Source organism: Sarcophilus harrisii, chromosome X, assembly GCF_902635505.1.
Source record: "Sarcophilus harrisii chromosome X, mSarHar1.11, whole genome shotgun sequence".
Taxonomy (NCBI): domain Eukaryota; kingdom Metazoa; phylum Chordata; class Mammalia; order Dasyuromorphia; family Dasyuridae; genus Sarcophilus; species Sarcophilus harrisii.
Window position 1 is genome coordinate 55,284,499 of NC_045432.1, and position 27,249 is coordinate 55,311,747.

Here is a 27,249-nt window from a genome sequence, read left to right on the forward strand (position 1 = left end):
ACACAGCTAAAAAGAGAAAATAATGGGGAAAAAAAAAAGAGGAAGAGGGAGAGAGGCTTTCAGAAGCCTCTCTTCCTCTCTTCCTCCCTCCCTCCCATTCTCATTTCCAATAAAGGGCAGAAAAATTCCTTTTTGAACACTGTTTCTAAGCAACTTTTTTTTTCCATCACAAACTCTGCATCATTCATTATAAACAAAAGAAAACCAAGTGCATAATAAATATACTCAAGTTAATATAAACAAAATGAACCCCAAGCAAGTCCCTTTGCATAAAGTTCCTTCCCAATATGAAAGAAAAGGCTACTACACAGTCAAATTAACACATCTGGCAAAGAAGAAATTAGCTCAGCCAGTGAAAGAAGATGATTTCCCTAGTATAATTCTATTCATGGGATGAGACTTAAACACTTAAAAAGAATAAAGTACTTACTTTAATTTGTGTGTCTACCTTGAGTAGTGTAAACAGAGTGTTCATATCGATGAGTGCTTGTCGAGTCTCTCGGTATACAGTTCCCAGAAAGTTCAGAGGTAGCGAAAGCTGAAAAAGCAGCCCATTCACCATTACAAGATCTCCAACAGTAAGGGTCCCTCAAAATAAAAAGAATTTAGAAGAAGAAAATAAAGAATGAATTTAGATGGCACTTGCCCAGCCAAGAGAAATTTAATGTCTATTGTTCTACAATATACTTCAAAGCATAGTACATCGGCAAACTCCTGGCCTATTCATAGTACCAGCAACTGTATGAACTCCCTATTATGTGCATGTGATCCTGCCCTAGCATAATAGTAGGCATTTACAAACAGAGATAATTAAGACTGGGTTGCCATCCTCATGGAAGTTATCAGATAATTTTGTGTATGTTAAGTAGAAAACAAAAACAGTTTACCATTCAAATATAATGAAACATATTATGGGAGAGATTAGAGCAAAGAGAGAAATAAAATTCTCTTCTTTTCTCCAAAAGACATAATTCATTCACAGCTTTGCCTGGTATATTATTAAGCTGGCAATACATATTCAGGGCCCGTAAGAATATTAGGAGATACTAAAGGATCAGTGGTTAAATCTAAGCTTATTTATGTAAACTCAAGTTTGATAATGGTAAACATACGATCAAGTTTATAACAAACACATTAAATGATGGGAATGAAGAGTACTTGGAAGAAAACTTGAAAATGGGGCAACTGAAACACAGAGAAAGATGTCCAAGACTCAAAGAAATGGCATCACGTATATTTTATTGTGCCCCATTTAAAAAATAAATTATTAGTGACTCCTTTGTTTTGACCATGGCCTACTTTGAATCTTATGATCTAATTATCAAATTCTATAACCTGGCAAGACAATGGGATAAAAGAGAAACTTTGGCAGTTCATAAAAAATCCACGTCACATAAGATCCTGATGTTACAGATACACAACAAAGATAAACGATAAGGTCAACTAACAGTGAAGTCAATGCCTCCATAATGTAGAGGGAAAGAGAGAGGGAGGGAGGGAGAGAGGGAGAAAGGAAGGGAAGAAGGGAGAAAGGGAGGAAGGGGAGGAAAAGAGGGAGGAAGGAAGGGAAGGAGAGAAGGAGGAAAGGAAGGAGGGAGGGAGGGAGGGAGGGAGGGAGGGGCAAGCACCATTAATAATCAGGAAAATATATTCTGTTTCAAACAAGAAAAATATCCCAAGTATATTCAGCATTTCACAGTCAGCAACAGCATGTGTAGCCCTTCTCTTTGTTTTTGTTCATAAAGATAAAAAGTAGAAGATAGAAGGTAAAGGCATCCATTACCTGCCACAATTCCCTGACTGGCAAGAACCATTATGGTTGTTAGGCCAACACTGAAAATAGCATTTTGTCCAAAGTTGAGCATAGCCAGGGTAGAAGTGCTCTTGAGTGAAGCTGCCTCATAAGACTTCAAGAATCCATCATATCTCTGTGCTTCATACTTTTCATTATTAAAATACTACAGGATATACAAAGATAATTACTTTGAAAAAGAGCATATATGCACCCAAGTGACATATCAATCAGCAAATGCAATTCTGTAATCCTTGGGACAGTGGCTCAATCGCTGACTTTATACACATACAAAACAATGCTATATTTCCCCCATTTTATAAACCTAACTTGAAACACTGATACTTGCTATTCCTACATAGGTACACTTTCAAAATGATCTTTATAAGCCATAAATGCCGGCCTTTTAACATGAAGAAAGCATTTGAAAGATGCCTAAAGAACCAACTTGAGTTGGTCACCATACTTTCATCACTTAGAAATTCATTTATTCGGTGAAATATTAAAATGGCACCGAACTGAAAATAAGGCACTCCCTAAGGAAGAGGCAACTTTCATCAAAATGATTATTTCACCACCCCAATTGATACATACTACACTATATCGAGAAGGCATCTGACTTGCATTAGGTCTTAGTAATAGTGTTAAATGTGGAGAAAAGCACACATAAGTGCATTACCTTCACAGTTTCATAGTTCAGCAGTGAGTCTATGGCAGCATTACCTGCATCATTATCTGCCTTGTTCATTTCTATTCTAAATTTAGTTCTGTAAAACAAAAATGGGCAAAGCCATGAACAATCTGTTCCACCAAGGGAACATATCTCTAAATCCCAACTGGTTTCTGGGGGATAGCTTACCTCCACCGGGTGACTCCAATTGTGTAAGCAGTGTATGCACTCAATGTTCCCAAGGTGACAAGTGCAAACTGGGCACCACATTTGTAATACTGGGGGAAGAAAAAAAAAAAAAACAACAAATAGGTAATGTTCCTTGTACAACACAAACTTACTTCCTGCCAAGATGGCTGTCTGAAGAGGAGGCAGGCTGCTGAGCTCCTGCATATTACTCCAGCAAAATCCTGAACTTCCTATCAGATCAAGTAATGATCAAGAAATCTAAAGAAACAACAGTGATTTCTTTTACTTTCAGACTGAAGAAAAAAAAATGTCAGTCAGAAGTCTGATGGCAATCTTAAAAGGGAGAGCCCTCTAATAAAGCAAGAACCAAGCCAGTCAGAGATGGCCAGGGACAACTGCAATAGCCTGCAACACTCTGAATCCCAAGACAACACCTCAGTGACCAGCCTGTGCTGACTAGCTCAGTGCCTCAGCATTCAGACCAGGAGAGCACAAACCCAGGGGGCTCTGATGTCTCTCCCTAATACTCTGTGCTAAGACACCAGAGAAGGCCTTGAAGATCTTGCACCTCTGAACCTCAAAGACCCCAGCTAGTCTAAACAATGGGAGGTAGAGGTCAGCTCCAGGAGATTCAAGGCAAGATCAAGCAGGGTTTGACCACCCCACCCAAAAGAACAGTAGTAGGGTAGAACCTGTTCCTAACACAAAGCCCCAATTTAGGAATTAAAGCTAGAGAGATGAGTAAATCAAAGAAACCACTGACAAATATTAAAAATTATTACACATTGTATAGCATACACTGGATTGCTTGCCATCTAGGGGAGAGGGTGGGGGGAAGGAGGGGAAAATCTGAAACACAAGGCTGTGCAAGGGTCATAATGAAAAATTATCCATGCATATGCTTTGAAAATAAAAATCTTTAAAAATTAAAAATTTTTTAAAAAATTGTTACAAATCTAACTCCATAATAATTGCAAGCAGATACTCAGAGGAAAAAAGATGGATTATTATTATTACATGAATACCTAGAAGAAATGAACTGTTAAAAGAATGAAATAAAAGTTGTCATTCAGTCATAGTCATTTCCGACTCTTCATGACTCGGGGTTTTTTTGGAGAGAATACTAGAAGAAAAAAAGAGAGGAGAAAAAACAGACTAAAAGAGAAAGCGGTAAACTTTATATAAGAAATAGAATTCCTATAAAGTAGACTAGAACAAAGAGAATCATATCCCATGAAAAGTATATATATATATATATTAGACCAAAATCAAAAGATTGGAGAAAAAAAATTAAGATATTATCATTAAAAACAAGTGATTCTGTAGTCAAGGAAAAGATATTTTGAAATCTTTTCAAAAACCATGATATCCTACTTCCCCCTCAAAAAAGTCTGGACACTATATTTCAAGAAATCACAAATGAAAATTGTCCAAATCTATTAGATGTGGGGATTGCTTTAAAAACCAAAGCAAACCAAAAACCTAAGAGATCCTGGAATACAATATTCCAAAATGCAAAAAATGAAAGGTCAGCAACCAAGAATATAATCTGACAAACGAATACAATTCTTTACAAAATAGATCTTTAATAGAACTTGTAATCTGATTGAGAACTGATTGAGAATGAAAACTTGTAAATTTGATTAAAAAAAAACAAACAAAAAACAAACCAGAGATGAAGAGAAACTCTGAAATACAAATAAAGACCAGAGAGTCCAGAAAAACCTAGAAATTAGGTGAACTCATTTGAACAATGAGAAACTTTTTATGATGATGTTGTGCTAATATTATAGTAGGATGGGGAAGAAACTGGGTCTCTTCAGAACCTTAATGTCTTCAAAGGGTAATGAAGGAGTTAAATAGGAAAGATAGATGTCTTAGAAGGTGGATTGGTTCTGTTCTGAGGATTTGAACAGGGGAAGAGGAGGGAAGGCAAAAGAAGGAAGCCATTACTGTAGAAAGAAGGAAGGAAGAGGTCCTTGCTATTTCTCCTAACTGCAATACATGAGAATTTATAAAAATGGAGAAAGAAGTGGGGGGGAATGGGCATCAGATGTACCTCTCTTTCTCACACTGACAAAAGAGAGCAGAACACATAGAGCTTGATGTGGAGATACAGCAAACTCAACAGGAAAACAAGTTGAGATGGGGGTGGGGGAAAGGGGAAGGAAATAGGATAAAAGAGAAGAATAATACCAGGGGGAATGTCACTAGCAGAACAAGCCTCCAGATTCTAAAGAAGGGATTGAGGGAACAAACAACCACAATTTAAGAGGGTATCATAGATTCCTCTTAGACGATTGGGGAAGGTCTGAACAAACTGTAATATATAAATGTAAAGAAATATTACTCTACCATAAGAAATGGCAATAGAGGCAAGTGTAGAAAATCCTGCAATGGACCAATTACATACTGACAGAGAAAAGTAAAGCAGAACCAGATTTACACTGTAAAGAAAAACAACTTCTGGAGAATTTCATATTCGGATCAATGTAATGATTAATACTTTCTCCAGAATACCAGTGACGAAGCAGGTTATCCACCTCTTTATAGAGAGATGATGAGACAAGATGCAGAGATACTCATCCTTGGACACGGATACTATTGTGGATTCATTTTCTTGGACTATGCTTAGTTATTACAAGAATTTTTTTTTCTTTTTGCCTTTTTTTTTTCTTCATGAAGTTCTTGAGTAGGAATGAGGGCAGGGAGAAGAGGTGGCAGCATATTGGGAAGGAAGGGGAAGTTAGCATAGTGATGCCCCAAAAAAAGAGGGCCACTGCAACATTTTTTAAAAATGCACTAAAGAAAACAGAAGGAAATTCAGAAAGAAGTACAGACAAGCAGGGTAGTTTTGAAAGTAATATGCAGAACTTATTACATTCTTAAAAACAAAAATCAACTGCTATGAAACTGGGTTTCCTCAAAAATCCTCTCTGTGTTTGGCCGTATATATGAAATGGTTCTTTTTTGGTTTAAGTTCAGAAAAAAAAAGTAAAAATTTTTTAAAATCTCAATTTCCACCTGCAATTGAATAAAACTGTTTTTAATAAAAAATACGTTTAGAGGAAAGAGCCAGACCTGAAAAACTACAAATAAAACCAAAGCAACACCTAAAGAAATCACTGTAGTTTAAAAAAAAAAAAAAGTTATCTCATGCAGGCTGAGAATTGATTAGAAGAGTAAAAATGACCGAATGGAGAAAATTAGATAGCTATTTCAATGATCACAAACTGTACCTTTACACAAAAGTCCATCTTTCCACTACCAATATTCTCCTAGCGCTGCTATATCGCTGAGAATCATGGAATACCACGATCTCTAAAGAGTCAAATTTGTGGGTGACCCCAAGGGCAATAGAATGATTTATGATGACTCTAAATAGGTGATGGCATGTTATCGATGATGAGCTGTCTGCAAAAAATGGCATGAAAGACACCGTTAATGACATGTATAGCCAGAAAAGCTACCTGGTCACGTATGGTGAGTGAAAGATAACAGATGGGACAGTCCAAGAGCTGTATTGGTATCTACAAAATATGAAAAGACCCAGAAGAAAGACTTCTCCAAGGAAGCCTATACACAGCAAGCTCACCAAAGGAGGAGACAGCAAAGAGTTGCGATCTGAATCAGTGCAGAAAGATTCCACGGAAGTCTGACAAGGGGATGACCATCTTTCTAGTTGCCAAGGTTTACAACCTCGGGGTCCTCCTCAACTCCTCACCCTCGCCATCCTTCATATCCAAGTCTGGCTGATTCGACCTCTGCAATATCTCTCTCTAGTCACATCACAATCATTGCAGTTCAGGTCTCATCATTTCTTGCCTGAAACATTGTAATAGCCTCTAATTAATCACAGCCATCAAACCTGTATTTCGAAAATACATGCCTGACCATTCCATTCTAGCCCTGATAAAGATCCAAAGGCTTGCTATTGACTCTAAGATAAAATATAAAAGCCTGTTTTACATGTAAAACTCTTCAAAATGTTACTCCAGGGAGCACTGGCTAGAGGGAGGCAAGGTGGCTAGAATGTTGGGCCTGAAGTCCACTAGGAAGAGCTGAGTTCAAATCCCAATTCAGACACTTCCTAACTTTGTGATGGTCCCTGGGCAAGACATTTCATCTCTGTCTCAGTTTCCTCAACTGTAAAAGGAGAATAACAATAGCACCTATGTCTCAGGGTTCTTGAAAGCTGAGATACAAAATCTCCCTGGGGTTCCCCAGTGACTTCTCATATGCCATGTCCTGGTATCATCTCAGGAATGGACTCGCAGAGCATCATCTGTCTGAACATTCTCAAAGACAAGTTGGCTAGCCCTGTATGGCATCAGGATCATCCTATTATCTATCCAGACTGTTGGGAGACCCAATACTGACAATCCATTGAACAAGCACATCCTTTTAAGTTCCAGATAAGTCTCAAAGCCTTTAAAAAGTACCTGCTGGAAACCCATATCCAGCCCTGGCTTTGGCTGCCAAGGCTCTCTTCATTGTGCTTATAGGGGTGAGAGGGGAGTGAGGGAGGTGGTCTCTTCCCCTTCCTCATAACTTTTCTTCTCCTTCTCTCTTATGTACAAAAATCAGTATCATAGACCACTATCTTTTTCTTCTGATGCCTTTTTTAAACTAAGTTTCCAGGCCAGTCCTCATCATTAATATGTAGGTTTGTTTTTTTTTTTTAAATAGATCGATATTTACTTTTCTATGTATGTTACTCAAGTCCCCTCCCCTCCCGACACCAAACAGACCGTAAGCCCCTTAAGGGCAGGAATTGGTTTTTTGGTCTCGTATCCCTAGCAAACATAGTTTTTAATAAATGTGTTGAACTGAACTTAATTACTACATTGATTCTGTAATAATGTAATGAAATAAAATTAAACATAAACAAAAAATTACTTTGAATACAAAACCTTTAGCTCTGATATATTCAATATGCTTAAATGCTGCATCCTGGCCTCAAAGAACAGCTGAGGAAATGTGTTTTTCTGTCTTCATTCTGTCCCCATTCTGAAATGGGGAGCTATGGCTATAGAATATCATACATTCTGTCAGACATAACATGTGATGGTTGGTTTTGCTGAAAATTTCCAATCTTTCTTACAATGGGAAAGATCACTGAGGAAGGAAAAAGAAGAGGGTTGTACTAAGAAATTAATATAAAAATGAATAGAAGAAATGATATACTGCATCCAGAAAGAGGACTATGGAGACTGAATGTGGATCATAACATGTATTTTCACTTTTTTTGTTGTCATTTGCTTGTTTGTTTTCCTTTTTTTCACTTTTGTTTTCCTTTTTGATCTGATTTTTCTTGTGCAGCATGATAAATGTGGAAACATGTTTGGAAGGATTGCACATGTTTAACCTATATAGATTACTCGCTGTCTAGGGGAGGGAGAAAAATTGGGAACGTGAGATTTTGCAAGGGTGAATGCCGAAAACTATCTTTGCATGTATTTTGAAAATAAAAAGCTATTATAATAAAAAGAAAAAGAAATGATATAAAAAGTATCAGTTAAATAAAAAAGAGAAATATTCAGTTTGTTTAAATGCTATGAAGAGAAGCTTAGAATTCTAACATGAATCAGAGTATTATTCCCAAAGTTCGTCTTTTCTTATTTTGATCTGACTTTTTAAAAATACTACTCATTTATGAAAATATCCCTTTTACCCAGCAAGCCAATCCCTGTAACAAATATTTTTTAAAAGCAGTTCAATAAAATTAGTCAACTTATAGTTCTATATGATTTATATACAATATCCCATAGAGGACCTTGACCTCTGCAACAAAGGAATGAAAGTTACAACCAAGGTGTTTAAAGTTTAAAGTTTAAAGACTCCCTTCCCACCACATTTCAAGAAATATTTGATTTAACAAAATTAACTGCAAAATAATCTGGATGATCCAATGGTGTTCGTGGTAATAAGACAGAACTCTATACAAATAAAATTATTCTTCAGACTCATAATAGACCACCTGGCTTTTCTAACCTACATGTTGGGCCAGCAAGGTGGCACTGCAGTGGATAGAGCACCAGCCCTGGAGTTGGGAGGACCTGACTTCAAATTCAGTCTCGGACACTTGACACTTACTAGCTGTGTGACCCTGGGCAAGTCACTTAACCCCGATTGCCTCGAAAAAACAAAAGAAAAAACCCTATAAGCACTGAATGGCATATGAACCTGAAATAGTGGATATCTATTAAAGAGACTGTATTTGATAAAAAAAATAAATAAATAACAGTTTTTGGTCTGAATAAAGTTAGAACTTACCAAGATCCCACTGACAAGGGTCACTTCAAACATGATGGGAAGAAGATTAAATACTAATGCACTCAGGACAAAACTGATACCCCTTGTTCCTCTGTCAATAGCCTTTGACAGGGCACCTGTCTGCCTGCTCAGGTGGAAGCCCAGATCCAGATTGTGGAGGTGGAGAAAGACATTCCTGGCTATTCTTCGGATAGAATTTTGTGCCACTTTACCAAATACTGCATTTCGAACTTCATTAAAAAGTGCAGCTCCAGCTCTTGACACACCATCTAGAAATAATTAAAAAAAAAAAAAAAAAAAGGAATGGAATGTAAAATGCAAACACATATGAGAATATTCTTACTTTGAGCTTTCTATATTAATTGGCACTAGAACAGTACTAAGAGCTAAGGTATACAGTTAGTACATTAAGTTAACTGGGTGGAACCAAGTTCCACCAAAGAGTTGTAGATTTTACCAAACAGTCCATAAATAAAGATTTACTTCACTGTGGAAGGGATCTTAAAGTGACATTTATTATTACAAGTTTTTGTCATGATTTATATTTGTGCTAAGACTTGAAGATTATAACTCAGACTTCAGAATCTAGGAATGGATATTAACATGAGGTTAAAAACTAAAAAAAAAAAACAACACCACCACCCAAAAGAATAATAAATACATTAAATGCTAAGTTGTGTTAGTAGTGAAAAGGTTATATCAGCTAATCTATGACAAACTCCTTCCAGAAGAAAATTAACACCTGTAGAGATATGAAAGAACACTTACAGCCAATCAGAACTGCTGTTGCCATGGTTGCTACTGTATTTGGTGCATCAGTCAAGTTTAACACATCTCCTGACATCTGGTTGAGGTTGTCGACTGCATATTTAAACATAAAGGGAACTACTATATTCATAGCCTTTAAAAAAAAAAAAGTAATTATCCATACTGTGCTGAAATATTTATACAGAAATGCATAAATATTTATCTTATATTAGTGCCTGTCATCTTATTTGTAACTTAACCACTCAATGAAAATAGGTCATGACAGAAAAAAAATCCTCGACACTGGGAGCAGTCATCCCAGAGATTGTACTTCCCACTGATCTCACTGCTATAAAAAGTATTCAATGTCACTTCCTCAGGAGGTGGAGCCAAGATGGCAGAGTAAAGGTAAGAATTACCCAACCTCTCCCCAAAACTGCCCCAAATTTCTTTAAATAATGACTATGTCACTTCCTCCACAAAGACTTCCCAGGTTGTCCTAACTAAAAGTGGGACTTAAGAGCTAGAAGGATCCCTGGAGATCATCTTTGTCGAATCTTTTCATTTTCTATTTGAAGCAGCTAAAGCTCAGAAGTTAGGTGATTTTTCCCCAAGATCATAGTGGTAGTAACTCTTCTCTAATTTTTCTACTCTAATTTTTCATTTGCACCATTCTCATCAGCCAGGTCCAAATCAATCAACACTTACTAAGTATCGGGTACTATGCTAAGCACTAGGGATAAGAAGACCTATTCTCTATGCTTCAATTCAGGCAACCTTGTATTGCCTTTTCCTGTAGACATCTGTGTACATCTTTCTGCCTTGACGGTGTCCAAGTTTGGTTGAGAGGCAGCTACTGTGTATTATAACCTCTGACTTAATCAAAGGTTCTAGGTTCTAACCTTGGATCTCTTCTACCCATGTGGCTTCTGGCAAATCTCTTCCTCGTCAGGGCTTTCCAAGATAGAGAGCAAGCCAACATTTTAGTAAGCACTTATTAAGTGCCAGTCACTATGCTAAGTGTTGAGAATAAAAACACAAGCTACTACGACAGTCCCTACCACTGAGGAGTGCACATTCTAATAAGGAGCTGGAAGTGAGGGAGCAGTTATCCCCTATGTGAGAAAAGGCAGCTGTCCCAAATCCAGAGAGCGGGTTGAGGTGGTATAAAATGGGAAGCGAAGGCTAGTCAACTTTAAAAGTTTCTTCTAATTCCTTTGACAATATGACTTTAACTTACTCGAGTTCCTTTAATAAGGCCTTTCTTAATCCCCTAAGTATCGAGCACAATTCCCTGTACGTGTAGATTCAATTAATGTTTCCGAATGAAAAGTTGAAAGCAACTGCCTCAATACATAGTCATAGTTCATTCAAATGATGGTAAAACTGACAATATTTAAAATGGAATATCAGTAACTAAAATTTGCCATAATAACTAGAAAAAGTATAATCAACTTCAAAATATAAACTTTTAAAAGCCAACATATGGTGGAACCACAAGGGTAACCTCACATCCCCAAAGTGCTACAAAGTAATCAGACAATCAAACCTTGGGCAAGACAGTTAACTTCCCTATGTCTTGGTTTCCTCATCTGTAAAATGAGAGATCAGGACTAATTATGTGGCCTTGCGGGGTCATTGCAGCACTAAATCTACAACTCAAGGTACAAGAGGTCTCTTAGATTCAAGTTCTACTTGAGGAAAAATCCAATTTCTTCATTAAGAACATGCAAATTCATTTCCTTTGAAAATTTATCTATTAGGGAATATTTGGTGCTACTTGTGTTGATTCCCTATATAGTATCGAGAGCCGGTGCACAACAGATAAGTGGCCCAAAGAAATATATTGTTTGCAAAAGAACTGCAAACCATAAATGACCAAGTCTGAAGAAGCTAATAATAAGGGAAACCCAAATCAAACAACTGCAGTCTTACCTCAAAAGTAAGCCCCCCCCAAAAAAAGCCAAGTTCCAGTAAAAGATAATGTTTGAGGGACTGTGGGAAGGCAGATACACTATTGGTGGAATTGCTTAGAGGTTCAAACATTCTGGATTCAATTTGGAATGACTAAAATGTGAGCAAAGTTTCAAGAGAGCCCACTACTAAGAACACACTCCAAGGAAAGAAACGACAGAAATGAAAATTCAATATATACAAAAATATTCACAGCAGGATTCTTTGTAGTAGCAATCAGCCAATCAAATCGAGCAAAGTGGAACTGTGAGAAGGGGAAAGGAGACAAAGATGTGGATCTTTAGATATATTCACACACACACACACACACACACACACACACACACACCCCAAGAAGATCATTTCGTTCAACCCCTCCATTTAACAAATGAAGAAAGTGAGACCCAAACAAGAAAATGAATTTTGCCCACGGTCACAAAACTAGTCTAAGGCAAAGGTGGGATTTGAAACTAGATTAGCTGACTTCTAATCAATCAATCAGTATTTACTGAGCACTCACTCTAAGCGAGACACTGTGAATATGAATGAAATCAGAGACAAAAAATAAACTATTTGTATCCAAGGATCTTAATTCTAGTAGGGATGATAATATATGACTGTATATAAAATATGGATCAAAAAAAGTAAATGGGGGGCAGCTAAGTGGCCCAGTGGATACAGCACCAGCCCTGAAGTCAAGAGATCTGAGTTCAAATCTAATTTCAGACACTTAGCACTTCTTAGCTGTGGGATCCTGAGCAAGTCACTTAACCCAATTGACTCAGAAAAAAAAAGGGGGGGGCATGGGAGGGCATCTCTATGATAAGGGTTCTTATGCTTTTTAGTATCATGGATCTCTGAGGCAGTCCAGTGAAGCCTACTGACTCTGATTCCTCAGAATAATGTTATTAAAAGAATAAAATCTGCAGAATTACAAAAGAAACCTATTATATGGAAATACGGCTATCTACCTACCTATCTAAAAAGTTCATGAACCTCGGTTAAGAATCCCTGCTGTTAGATATAACAGAGAGAACTTATTTTCTGTGAGCCTTTGATTATTAATATAAAGAAATGCATGATCACCAGAGGTAGTTGCTGCTGTCATGCATGGAGAATATCCAAAGCCAAGTCTGACTTAAAATGGAATTGCTTATAGATAGACAGAGGTCTTCCAGATGTTCCTGTTAATGGATGATAGCATACTGAGTGCATGAAGCCGTGGAATACTGCCAAGCCTTCGAAACAAGATGCTCTACAATCACTCAACGAGTTTGGCCAAACAATCCACATAGGAGCAAGCAAGTAGTAAAGAATTACTATAATCCAGATTATAAATAAGTTGGTCCTTGAGAACCAGTGACCATTAGTGTGTGCTCACATGTACATGTACACACACATATGTGCACATACACACCCAGGCAGACACTGCAGAGTAACAGACAATGAAATGGAGGCAGGATTAAACAAAAGAATGAAAATAAGCTAAGTCACATTTGGGAAACTGCTTTTCCCTGAAAGAAAAATATATCTATTTTACACTAATATTCTCCAAGTAATTTTATATGGCTACAAAACATGGAATTCCATAATCTCCAAGAAATCAAAATTACACAAAAAGCAATGAAAAGACATGGTAGAATATAAACCAATTATTTTCAATGATAACTTGCACATAAGAAGTGAGTAAAAAATATAATTAAAGAGACAAAGGACCAGAAAAAGGAGGTAAGCCAGTCATGCAGTGAGAATAAAGGACAACAGATAGACAACTCATGTGCTACTTTGATACATATGCAATATTAAGAGGTCCAGAATGTTGAGTGAACCCCCTGTGGCTCATGGGAAAACATGGACACAAGGTACACGGTGAAAGAAGGCATGAAAGATTTATGATTTGCACAGTTGAAATGGGGGCCCACATTGATGAAATCACATCCCATTGAAGTCTAAGAACACGTGAAGATGCTTGTAAGGCTTAAGAAAAACAAAGAAATCCCAGCTCCTGTTAACATTCCATTCTTGCACCATTCATTTTTACTAAATATAAAGCCTGCACTGACAACAATCCTAATTTTAGCTACAACTGATAGAAGCTATTTAAATCTTACCAATCAAGGCTCCGATATAAGGTATATGAGTGTCTTAGCAACTAAGCAGGTGTTTTAACACCCAACAATATCATTAAAGTACATAGCAGATGTTGGAAAGCTTTATAAAATGAAGCAACTTTGTGTTATGTGTGACACTGAAGCAAACTGTTTCAAATTTTGAAAAGAAAACAACACATCTACAGAGTAGTAGATTGGATTTCTGAATTTCCAAATGTAATCTAAATGAATAAGTGACTTCTTTCAAAGAAAAAACAAAGTTTGAATACATTTTAAGTCTGACAGATGCCAGCCACTATCTGTACCCAGCTCGGGAAGTCAGAGTCACTCGACTTTCCTACAACTTCAGATGCAACTATGGCCCCAAGAAGGAGAAATAATGGGACACGTCAATCCAGCTCTCATTGGTTCATAGTATCAGCCTTGTTTGGGAGTTTGTTCTAGACACAAATTGGGCTAATACTTAGTCCAATATAACCAAGCCCCTTTTATTCTGTGTTCCAATGAGTGGGTTCCTGCCTACTAGGTGTTCCGTGGCCAAGTTCCTGTTCTCACACCACTCTGGTAGCCTTTAGAATGGCTGTCTCACCTTGTTCTTGCTAGCGCTGGCAGAAATGAAAGTCTTACTCTAGACTCCTGCTGTAAGAAAATCTGGATATCATTCTCCATGTGTTCCTCAATTCCATTCATGCTTCTTTCACTCTAATGCAAAACTTTTTCAATATCTGTCTAGACTATGTCAGTCTTTGAACAAACAGTTCTCCCAGCCACTTGCCACTTCTCTCTCCCCTCTCTTTCATATAGCTTTCAAAGTGATCTTTTGTGAACCAGAAAAAACAACTGTCACAAGTCCAGGAGATTCCTCAGGCAGAGTTTTGATGATGTCAGAAGCCTTTAATGAGTCCTTACTGAGATCAAAATAAAACAGAAACTCCTCAGACTGACAACCAAGATGCTTTCCAGCTTTATTTCACATCTCTCCTTAACACACTATCTTCTAGACCAAGCAGAATGCTAGCAATTCCTTGATCTCATTCTTCATTCTCAAGCTGCCTTCATGCTTCCATGTATTCACATCACCTATGTTCTCTTCAGTTAGCAATCTATGGCAATCTTACTCTTCCTTCAAAGTTCAACTCAGGTGCTGCCTTTTTCCACAAAGCCTTCCTTCATTGATTCCAATCTCCCAGCTACACCAACACCAAGCTACAGGTGATTTCTCACCTCTCCAATTTTCCTCGAACACTTTGGCTGAATCACTCCTCTATCCCAATTACAATTTACTTCTTTTCTGTATATATCTTGCCCCCCATAGAATGTAAGATCTTTACAGAGGGCAAGAACTGTTGTTTTGTTTCGTTTTGTTTTCCTTTTTCTATCCCTAGTACTTGGTACGCTACCTTGCACACAATCAGTGTTTGATGGAGGAAGGAATAGAGGAATACCCTTTTTTTTTTGGCTGAGGCAATTGGGGTTAAGTGATTTGCCCAGCATCACACAGCTAGGAAACGTTAAGTGTCTGAGGCCAGATTTGAACTCGGGTCCTCCAGACTTCAGGGCTGGTGCTCTATCCACTGCACCATCTAGCTGCCCCCAGGAATACCCTTCTTGCCCATGTTGAAACCACCCAAATCAATCGCTTACACACTTCTGCTGTCAACCAACTTCCTATAACTCTGCCTATTTGGCTTTCAACTTATTTTTTGCTCTACTCACCTATCAAGACTGTGGCCTCTGTAAAGAATGAAGGAGTTGAATGACATGATATCTAAGGCTTTTACACTCTTAAAATCCTATGGTGACATGATCTTTTCATTCAGCCATGGAATCTTTCCAAACTGCCATCTTTTACTTCAGGGAATCTAGCTATCATTAGTCTGGCCTGTCCCATATCCCACTGGGTTTAAGTGATAAAAAAGCCTGGGAAAAAAACAAACCAGTTGGCATCCCTTCAGAACAGCATGAGATGAGCTGTCCTTTAAACTTGAAAATGATATCCACAATTGCTTAATCATTCTTAGCCACAAAGAATAGCAGTGCCAAAATGGGCCTGGAAGATCATGTGTTCTAACCCCCTCATTTTATGGAGGAAAATCCTGAGCCTCAGAGAAGGGAAGTGAATAGTTCAATGTCTTCTCTGGCGCCCCATGGACTGCCACTTTTTCTCCGGAAGCATTTATTCCTGGTCCTCATTCTGATATAATTGGATGAGTATGGGTACCTAAGTTTACCTGGGGAAGACAAGTTATTTTAGTGACTACGCTAGTAGCACTAAAGTGCTAAACTGCTATGGTAAAAACATTTCTGTTTTGTGTTGCTCAGAAAGCTGTAAAGGAAGTCAACAGGAAAAATAGGAAGCCTGTTTTATTCCCTTTCCCCACAAGGGGAACATACAAGCTCATTCTCCCCAAGGCAAGCCTGGGTGAAGAGATAAGCTTTGTACCATGCCCTGCAAGGCGATAGGTTCAGACTCTCTCGGTCTGATTGGAAAACCAACCAGACTCTAGAGGAATAACAATAAATTCTGGTGTCAACCACATTTTGAAAACCTTATAATGAAAGTATGTACATATGTGCACATGTACATGACCACACGCTCCCCCCGCCACATACACATACATCTAGTCTTTTAAGGAAACATCTCCTAAAGTGACAGGATTTTCTGATGACTGGTCACTCTGAATGTTGACAGCAAAAAGAAACATTTTAATATAGTCTAGTAAAAAACTTCCACTCCAACCTACACTGTAATGTCTCACACTGGTATAGGATTGGCAAGATGTTCTGTGCATGTCATCTACAGAAGGCACTTTGTCAAAAGGTTGGCCAACAAGTAAGGAATTGTTATAGTCACAGTAATTCGTTATATCCATCTTAAAAATGTATACAATTGGACTGAATTGGAGGCAGCAACTTCTGAATCTCAGCCCCAAATAATCAGGGCAGCACACAATTGGTCAGAAGATTACACAGGCCCCTTTACTGATATGAACCAAAATGAAGAAATCTAGACTATATATAATCATATGAAAAAAAAATTCTAAAGAACTACTGATTAGAGAAATGCAAATTAGAACAACTCTGAGGTACCACCTCATACCTCTCAGACTGGCTAATAAGAAGTAATGACATAAATGAAAAATGATAAATGTTGGAGATGTGCAAAAATTGGTTCACTAAAGAATCACTGGTGGAGCTGTGAACTTATCTAGCCATTCTGGAAAGCAATTTGGAACTGTATCCAAAGGGATACAAAATCATGTAATATCATCAGTAATATCACTACTAAGTCTGTATCCCAAAGAGATTTTTAAAAAAAAAGAAAAAAGAAAAGACTTCTACATACAAAAAATATTTCTAGCAGCTCTTTTTGTGGTGTCAAAGAATAGGAAACTGAGATATCCATCAACTAGGGAATGACTGAACAAGTTCTGGTCTATGACTATGATGGAAGACTGTGTGATAAGAAATGACAAGTGGGATTCTTTCATAAAAACCTGGAAGAACATAAATGAACAGATGCAAAATGAAGCAGAACCAGGAAAAGAGCATACACAGTAACAGCAATATTGTACATGACCAATTATGAATAAGCTGTTATCAGCAATACAATGATCCAATGCAATTCCAAAGGACTTTTGATAAAAAATAATGTCCACCTCCAGGAAAAAAAGAAAAAAAACTAATAGAGTCTGAATGGAGATTTTTTTTTTTTTAGGGGGGATAGGTTGTTTTATTCTTTCAGAACATAACTAATATGAAAATGTTTTGCATGACTGCACATGTATAGCCTATATCAAATCGCTTGCCTTCTCAATGAGGGGAGAAGCAAAAAAAAGAGAATTTGAAACTCAAAATTTAAAAAATGAATATTAAAAAATTACTTTTATAAGTATTTGGGGAAAAAATGAAACATTAAATAAAAAAGGTATCTAAAAGAAAGTATACAATTTACATCCATGAATGGAGAGGCTAGACACCAAGTGCTTCAAGTGCTGAAGTTTGCAAAGGCTCAGGAAGAATCTATTTGGAGAATAAAATATTTCAACCACTGAAATTTTCTATATATATATACGTACATACAAACATGTTATGATTAATTTTATAAAAAGCCAAAGAACATCTAATCTTATACAATGAAGTCATAAACTTGCATGTAATCTTGTCTCTCCTTTCCCACAGCATTATTATAGGTCTTTTAATAGATAGCATTACCTTAAGTCTCTCTCTGTCCTTACGAACACTTCCTGAACAACATCTTCCAAAAACTTAACAGATGAAATCCAACCACTATATTTTGGCATATTCAAAGTCCTGCAAAATCTGGTTCCATTGGTTTCTTTAAGGTTCTCTATTCCCTTACACCAAACCTCGACACCAGGATAAATAGTCTGCTTGTCACATTGAAGCATGTCATAGATATTCTCACCTTCACTGGTATTCGTGCCGGCAAATTTCTTTTTATAACAATAAAGAGGTAGCTAAGTGGATAGTAGATAAAGTATTGAACTTGGCATCAGAAAGACCCGAGTTCAAATGCTGCCTCAGATACCTACTATGTCAATGAACTTCTCCCAGCCTTCAATTTCCTCATCTGTAAAATGGGGATAATAATAGTACCTGTTACACAGGGTTATGGCGAAGATCAAACGAGCACTTTACCAACTTTAAAACATCATATAAATATTGACTATTATTATGTTACTAAATTGGTATATTATATATTCTCATTCTTTCTCTCTCTCTCTCTCTCTCTCTCTCTCTCTCTCTCTCTCTCTGTGTGTGTATACTTGATGTCAAAGCATTTGGCAGTCTCTCAAAACATCCCCCTGTGCAGAAGACATGAGCTCACTAAGAACAAAGAAAAAAAACAAAGTTCTTGTATCCCTAGCACTTAGCTCATTCTGTTTCATATATTCATTTAATAAATGTTTGTTGATTTGCTTAATGAAGATAGAGATACATAATTAAGTGGATTTGAAATGGTTTATTAAATAGACCAAAAGAGCGGTGATAAATGGAACAAGGTCAACCTACCCAGAAGCCTGCCTATTATAATGCCTCTAAGATCTGTCACTGCTCCTATTCTGTTCAACAATTTTATCAGTGATCTAGCTATAAATAGCAAGTTTCCTAACTTTGCAAGGGACACAAATCTAGAAGCAAGAGTTAATATATTAGCTGACAGAAAAGAGACCTAAAAAATCAATACTTTGAAATGATAGTTAAATCTATTAGGACAAAATAGAAAACAGATAATTGTAAAATCCTGGACTTGAATTCACAAATCAAAGCAGATAACACAAAAATGATAGGGGGGGAAGGGACAACAATGTTCAGTGGACTCAAAATGATTAAATGATGTTGTAAGCAAAAAACAAACAAACAAAAAAACCCATCCTCATATAATCTAGATTGTATTTATTAAAAGTATGGTGTCTAGAACAAGAAAAATGATAATCTCTCTATACTAAACTACAGTCACACCATTTCTAAAATTTTTTTATTCAATAAGGTATCCATTTTAGAAAAAAATGTTTGATGTACTCCAGCTTGTCAAAGAAAGGTGATCAGAATAGTGTAGGGACTAGAAGTCCTGCCCAATCATGGTTTCTTAAGGGAATTAGAAGTGCTGAGCCTAAAGAGAAGCCTTAAAACATCGTACCTACAAGATTATACGATGATCAATTCTGATGGACGTGGCTCTCTTCAACAAAGAGATGATTCAGATCAGTTCCAATGATCTTGTGATGAAGAAAGCCATCTCCACCAAAAGAAAGGACTGTGGGAAATGAGTGTGGTTCACAATATAGCAATTTCAATCTCTCTTTGTTGTTGTTTGCTTGCATTTTATTTTCTTTCTCATTTTTTTCCTGTTTGATTTGATTTTTCTTGTGCAGTAAGATAATTTTATAAATATGTATACATATATTGGATTTAATATATATTTTTAACACATTTAACATATATTGAATTACTTGCCACCTAGGGAAGGGGGTGGGAGAAAGGAGAGGAAATTTTGGAACACAAGGTTTTTGCAAAGATCAATGTTGAAAAATTATCCATGCATAGGTTTTGAAAATAAAAAGCTTTCACAATAAAAAAAAAAAAAACAACCCATCATGACCATCAGCAAATATTTGAAGGGTTGTCATATGGAAGAAGGATCAGAATCATTCAATTCAACCCTAGAAAGCAAAATGAAGAATAATATGTGGAAGCTACAAGGAAGTAAATTTTAGAAGAATTTGCTAAAACTTACAGCTGTCTAAAAAATGGAATAGGCTGCCTCAATTCCCAGACACTAGAAGTTTTCAAACACAGAGAATGATGACTTTTCAGGGATGTTGTAGGAAGTCATGAGTCAGACAAAATTCAGACTAGGTGACCTTCAACATTCCTTCCAAATGAAATTATCATTTGAACTCACGATAATTGATTTCTTCCATAGTAGCCTGCCATATCTAATGACTCTCTAGTTTGTACTACTAGAAAAGAAGTGCCTTGTTTTAATCTAAACACTTCTGGAAGGACAAGTAAATCCCTTGTTCCTCTACTTAACAACCTCTCTTAAAAAGGTGATGGTGGAAAATTAGGCACAGAAAACACTAAAGGAAGATTTGATGGAAACTAGTAGATGAAAGGGAAAAAGGAGTGAATCAAACATTTGGGCAATTCTCTGGACATTGAGGGAAGAATGGAGTTTTTGAAAAACTTCATTAAAATGATGAATAGGTGTTTAAAAAAATAAAGTACTGAATTCCAATTTCATCTACATGCATCTTTCTTCTCTACTTTAAAAAAAAATTGGAAATGAACTCAGTGCATAAGTTATTTTTATTTTTCATATGAAATTATCTTTCTGGTTTAGAAATAAATATATAAATTTCTTCTTTTTGGGGAAATAGGAAAGAGATTTTTTCAAAGTAGTAGTCTTAAGTGGGGAAAAAAAAAAAAAAACCTGTATAACTGAGTGCTTGAGACATATGGAAAGGGACCTAGGGAAAGGACAAGCACTTATTAAGTGCTTACTATGTGTCAGGCACTATGCAAAGAGCTTTACAAATATCTACTCATTGGAAAGAAACTAGAAAATGAGTGGATATCCATCAGTTGGAGAATGGCTAAATAAGTTATGGCACATGAATGTAATGAAATATTATTGTTCTATAAGAAATGATTAGCAGGATGATTTCAGAGAGGCCTGGAGAGACTTACAGGAACAGATGCTGAGTGAAACAAGCAAAACCAGGAGATCATCGTAAATGGCAACAACAAGATTATATGATGATCAATTCTGATGGATGTGGCTCTCTGCAACAATGAGATGAGATGATCCAATGATCTTGTGATGAAGAGAGCCATCTACACCCAGAGAGAGGGCTGTGGGGACTGAGTGTGAATCACAACATAGCATTTTCATTCTTTTTGTTGTTGTTTACTTGCATTTTGTTTTCTTTCTCATTTTTTCCCTTTTTGATCTGAGTTTTCTCATACAACAAGATAATTTTATAAATATATACACATATATTGGATTTAACATACATAATTTCAACATGTTTAATATATATTGGATTACTTGCCATTTAGGGGAGGGAGTGGGGGGAAGGGGAAAAATGGAACACAAGGTTTTGCAAGAGTCAGTGTTGAAAAATTATCCATGCATGTTTTGAAAATAAAGAGCTTTAATAATAATTTTTTTAAAAGTTTAAGGAAGACAAAAAAAAAATCCACTCATTTGATACTAACATTTTGAGATCACAATTTTGGGAAGGTAACCAATAGATTTGAATAATCTGTACAAATAATTACAGAGGATTCTATATTAAAGATATATAAAATTTACAAAGAATTTGTTCAATGGTTTTCCATTTAAACTATTAATTTAATCATGAAACTACCAACCTAATGAGACAGAAATAGAAGCTGGAAATAAGCTGCAGAATCATGTAACCTTGATTTAAAGGAGGGGGGGGAGAGGCCAGCTGAAAGCTAGCTACTATTATATTCACAAAACAAGCCTGCTTCATCTTATTTCACAGCTCAACTACATAAAGATGGAAACAAATTAAACACACAAAACCCCCCTACAACTGACTGACATAGTCTTCAATGTACTAAGTTATGAGATGAAAGTCCCCCAGGAGTGGAACAATTTAAAAGGACTCATCCACTTTTCTCTATGTTTAATGAACCACCCAATACTACCAGCAGGAGTTTTGTGACAAGTGAAGCAGCTGTTTATGAAAATTCTTGTATTAATGCAGTCTTATCGAATCATATCCTACAATTTGTCTGACCAAAGGTTAACAAGGCTCCTGGACTAATGAGGCTATGTGAGTTAAAAAACATTCCAGATACAAATCAGTTTTCCCAATTAATGGCTTTGGGAACTACTGCAAGGACAGTACATTCCCTTCTCAGAAAAGGTACATTTCATTACATTTTTCAAATCAACACAATATAACTTTGGAAGCAATATACCAAGATGTTAAAGGGAAAATAGGAGGTAGACTCAAATAAAAATCAAGCAGACTGGTGTTACCAACACAATTATGTTGTGTTGGTATGGATGGGATTTGTATGGATGGGACTTTTAGTTAATGAGGATCAGATCATATAAGCAAGTCTGCCTCAGTTTACATTATTATAGTATTCCAGAAAAATTAAATGAGATCAAATTTCTGTAAAACATATCTTTTGTTAACTTAAATTGCTAATTCAAAAATGTTTTCTTTTCAATTCTGACCGATCACTAATGCCATAGGACTATAGCACTTTTATTTTTTTGTTTGCAAGTTTAAAAAAAAAGATGGCACTTTAAAAAAAACTTAAAAGTCAAGATTATTATATGTCACTTCACTGTTCAGTTTAATAATCCTCATTAAAATAAAATAAAAAGGGAATAAATTCAATCTGACAACTGAAAAATATAATGTACAATGATCAACTGTGAATGACTTAGCTATTCTCAGCAATACAATGATGTAAGACAATTGTGAAGAACTCATGATGAAAAATAGCTATCCGCCTCCAGACAAAGAACTAGTAAAGTCTGAATGCAGACTGAAGCACAGTTTTTTTTAACTTTATTTTTCTTAGGATTTTTTCCTTTTTGGTCTGTGTTTTCTCATACAACTTGACTAATTTGAAATGTGTTTTGTATGACTGAACATGTACAACCTATATTCTCAAGAAAAGGGGGAAAGAGGCAGAGGGAGAGAATTTGGAACTCAAAATTTTAAAAAATGAATGTTAAAAATCGTTTTTACATGTAATTAGAAAAAAAAATAGTACAAAAAAAGGCACACAATGACATTGGAAACAACTAAAATAAATGAGATGAGCCGTGGTCTCTGTCAGTAGGATTAGCAACAACACCAATAAAATCCAAAAATTGGAAGAGAACAAGGCAAAAGAGTAAACAAAAGGAAACATGGTTGTATATACCAAGTGTGAAGCTGGAGCAAGGTTCAAACATATAAAGACATAAAAACATTATTCACTAATATGGCACTAATAACAGGCTATTAGTTGGAGACATTATGTCACTGCTCAAAACATACATTAGTTTCCTCTTTCTGGTTCCTAAAATCAGAGTGTCCAGAGCTGGAATGCACTTGCTTTTTAATTTTTTTAAATAATAACTTTATTTTCCAAATCCATGCAAAGATAGTTTTCAACATTCACCCTTGCAAAACCTTGTGTTCCAAATTTTTCTCCCTCCCTTCCCTAAACAGGAATTCAACTTATGTTAAACATGTGCATTTTTTCTATACATATTTCCACATTTATCATGCTGCAGAAAAAAAATCAAAAAGGAAAAAAATAAGAAAAAAAAAGGAAGTAAATAGCAACAAGAAAGGTAAAATTCTATGTTGTGATCCACATGAAATGCACTTTGAAAATCGAGTCTATACTGTATGAAGATGCAATTTGATGGAAGCGGATTTCTTTGACAAAGAGACCTAATTCAGTTTCGATTGATCAATGATGGACAGAAGCAGCTACACCCAAAGGAAAAAAAAAAACAAAACACTGGGAAATGAATGTAAACTGTTTGCATTTTTGTTTTTCTTCCCGGGTTACTTCTACCTTCTGAATCCAATTCTCCCTGTGCAACAAGAAAACTGTTTGGATCTGCACACACTAGGACATATTCAACATATACAGGACTGCTTGCCATCTAGGGGAGGGGGTGGAGGGTGGGAGGGAAAAATCGGAACAGAAGTGAGTGCAAGGGATAATGTTGTAAAAAAAAATTACCCAGGCATGGATTCTGTCAATAAAAAGTTACTATAATAAAAAAAAAAAAAAGAAGAAAGAAAGAAAATCGAGTCTAACCTTTCATTCTGTAACTAAGAATACTTAGAAAAGTCATAAACATACCTAAGTGGTTTAGTGTACATACACAGCACTAGACAGGGAATCAGAGAGATACAAACGGAATCATGCTTCACTCACTCACTGGCTGTGTATCCTTGGGAAGATCACTTTAACCCATTCAGCCTCAGTTTCCCCATTTGTAAAATGCTGTTAAGAGTAGCATATCAAGTATTTATCAAACTGAAGAAATGGTATCATGACCAGAAGTGACAGCAAATTAATTTTTTTTTCAGACTCGAATGCTCAAAGTTGAAATGACAACTTAATAAGTATACTTCTGTGATAGTTTTTAGACAAATCATATTGGATGGATTCAATTAAAAAGTGTCTTCTCAATGTTAAGTAGCACCTTCATCATTTACCTTTCAATTTACACTATAGAAGTCATTCTTCTCCGTCCATTACTCATATTATTGCTTCATTCCTCCAAGGTGTGAGTAGAAGGGGAATGAAGGGGTATGATTGAGTTGAAAGAATTAATCTGGAGTAAGAATTAATGACTTCATTCTGAAAATGTGATAGATGTCCTGGAGTGTGGCTAGGAATTTCCTTTCTTTTGCTTAGTTAAAGGATTATTTTTAAAATGTGATGAAAGTGTTGTTTTGTTTTGTTTTGAATAAAACCTCCTTTCCAAGATTCATCCCTGTTGGAAAAATTTTATTTAAAATTTAACTTACACTTAAATGTACTTGGAGAAATGAAGGATAATACAAATTTTTAAGATGGCAGTTGGATTAAAAAAAGTTTTTTTAACATAATCTAATGCAGAAAATATACAGTAACAGATCTCTAGTATTTAGCACAGTGCCCGGCACAGAGCAGGTACTTAATAAATGCTTACTGAATGACTGATTGATATTTGCCAGCCAACCCATTAACAAGCTTTTTACAAAGTACAAAAATTCTTTCAAGTTCAACAGTTCGAGCAACATGCCAGTAATTGGATTTGCAAGCACAGGTAGCTGACACTCCACATAGTGCAGAAGGGTCCATTTCATCCTGAAACGATTACATGTGAAAGCACTGAGTCATGGTACTAGTTTGACTGGAGAAAGATGACATGGTATAGAGAGAGAGAACACTGGGCCTGCAGTCTAAAGTCGTGGTTTAGAATCACCACAAAGACACTTACTAGAGGTATCTGATAGCAAGGTAGATAAAGCAGTAGATCTGGAGTCAGGAAGAACCGATTTCAAAACCAGGCAGTACCTAGTCCTGAGGGTTTTTGTGAGGATCAAATGAGCTAACATCTATAAAGCATTCTGTATACTCCAAAGTCCTATCTAAATGCTAATTAGCCAGCACCAGCTAAGAGACTTTGGCTAAGTCTATTTAGTCTCTCTTGGCTTCAACTTGCAGTATCTACTGTTCAGGGCTGTTATGAATAAAATGCTACATACATATGAGCTATTATTACTACACATCAATAATATACTTGCAATGCTGCCCAAAACTATAACAGTAATATTAAGGATTGTAATAAGGCCCCAAATATTGAAACATGGGTATTAAATACCAACATCAATACAGAATCTGGAGAAAGAATGACTGTAGACTGTAGAATGACATTTGTAGACTACATTCTATACTTCTATACTCAAACAGCCTAGGTAGGGTCAGTAGAATGCCCCAAAGTTAACAAATGACAACAATAATCTTCCTCTGTGGAACCACCAAAAACCAGTAGACACAGTCCATGACATTTAGCTTTTTTCTTCCCCCATTTCCAAAGGAATTAAGCATATCGTCTAAATGTTTCCCTTTCCTGCATCTATCTGTTTGATGCAATGATAATGGGTTACATTCTGGAGGCACTTAAGCTATAGATATTTTAGGCACCTAGAAAATTAGCTTATATCTAGGTCTCCATCTCAATTAAGGCTTTGCTCTGACCAAAACAGTTTTTTTTTTATTTCTGAAGAGCAAAGGAATCTACATTTTGAAGGATCTGAACTTATTCCTTAAAAACAAATCCTCCTACATATACCATTAGTTCAAACTCTTCCTTGTGAACAATTCTATCAATCTTCTCTGTTCCCCTTTGCTACACACAAAGTCTAAAAAAGAATAAACATACATTTACTTTTAACTCACAAATTATTAAAATGCCGAAGGTTAAATTGTCATTGCTAATTTGCCTGAGAGCTAAAAATTAACTTTATATAATGTGTACATAAAATAAAGAACTACTGAAAATATGGTGCTAGCTGAAATATTATTACAAGAGTTCAGAATATTCCTCTGTTAGTTATTGAAATCAGACTGCTAGAACTCTCCTGTCCCTTGGACTTCAACAAACAGCCTACAGCATGGATTATCTGTCTGTTGCTTGGCAACCTGAGAAAAGGCTAAAGTAGAGCTCAGAAGCACTAAGTACTAAAAAGGGAGATGGATGGGGAAAATGGGTCCCAGCAAGGAAAAATAGGTAGCCTTAGTGAAGAAGTAAATAAGAAATAACTTTGAAGATAGAAAATGTTTTATCCAAATACATTGAAGCAGCAGCCAAAACACAATAATACCTTATTTATCTAATAACATTTGAAAATGAGTTATATCACACAAGTTAATTTTCTAGATAAAAGAAGCTTATATCTTTCAGTCAAAACTTTGGTAGTTGTTGTTTTTTAATAGAATAAGATTTAATTTAATAGAATAGAATAGAATCGAAGATGTGTTATACTTGGTCTGTTCTCTCAAACTGAGAATTAAAATATATAACCTTTTCTGATGACTCATAAAATCTGTGGTACAGGCATCTAATCTCATAATAAAGTGATCTATCTCTTAATAAAGAGATCAATCAATAAATATTTATTGTTTCTCTAACATATATGAGGCTACGGTCTAAAGCTATGAATACAAAGACTGAAACAATCCTTACTCAAAAGCAGGCTTACATTCTATAGTACTGTTTTTGCTCATTTTCCATCTCTGGTCAAGGTTTTCTATTTCCTCCTTTGCTGTTAAACTGTCAGCTACCTCTCCTCATTGTGTCTAGTAACAAATTTAATCACTCTTCAAACTTGTGTGTAATCTATTGTGAATTAGTGAACAATATAAACCAGAGTACATAAAGCTCTAAGTGGGGGCGTGCATGGGCTTTATTGCAGCTATAGCCCTTTTTC

General features: G+C 36.1%; 1 protein-coding gene across 2 annotated transcripts in view; it reads right to left on the reverse strand.

Moving 5' to 3' along the window:
* ABCB7 (ATP binding cassette subfamily B member 7) overlaps positions 1–27,249 on the reverse strand; it is a 114,998-nt gene that overhangs the window by 23,024 nt on the left and 64,725 nt on the right. For both annotated transcript variants that reach the window (XR_004230609.1, XM_031944809.1), the window contains exons 5-10: positions 9,696–9,828; positions 8,928–9,196; positions 2,652–2,740; positions 2,472–2,559; positions 1,784–1,958; positions 431–588 (exon numbers count right to left, since the gene is read on the reverse strand). Coding sequence is in view for 1 of the 2 variants with exons in the window: in XM_031944809.1 (XP_031800669.1) it covers positions 431–588; positions 1,784–1,958; positions 2,472–2,559; positions 2,652–2,740; positions 8,928–9,196; positions 9,696–9,828 (912 nt within the window). In the remaining variant the exon portion in view is untranslated. The remainder of the gene's footprint in view (positions 1–430; positions 589–1,783; positions 1,959–2,471; positions 2,560–2,651; positions 2,741–8,927; positions 9,197–9,695; positions 9,829–27,249) is intronic.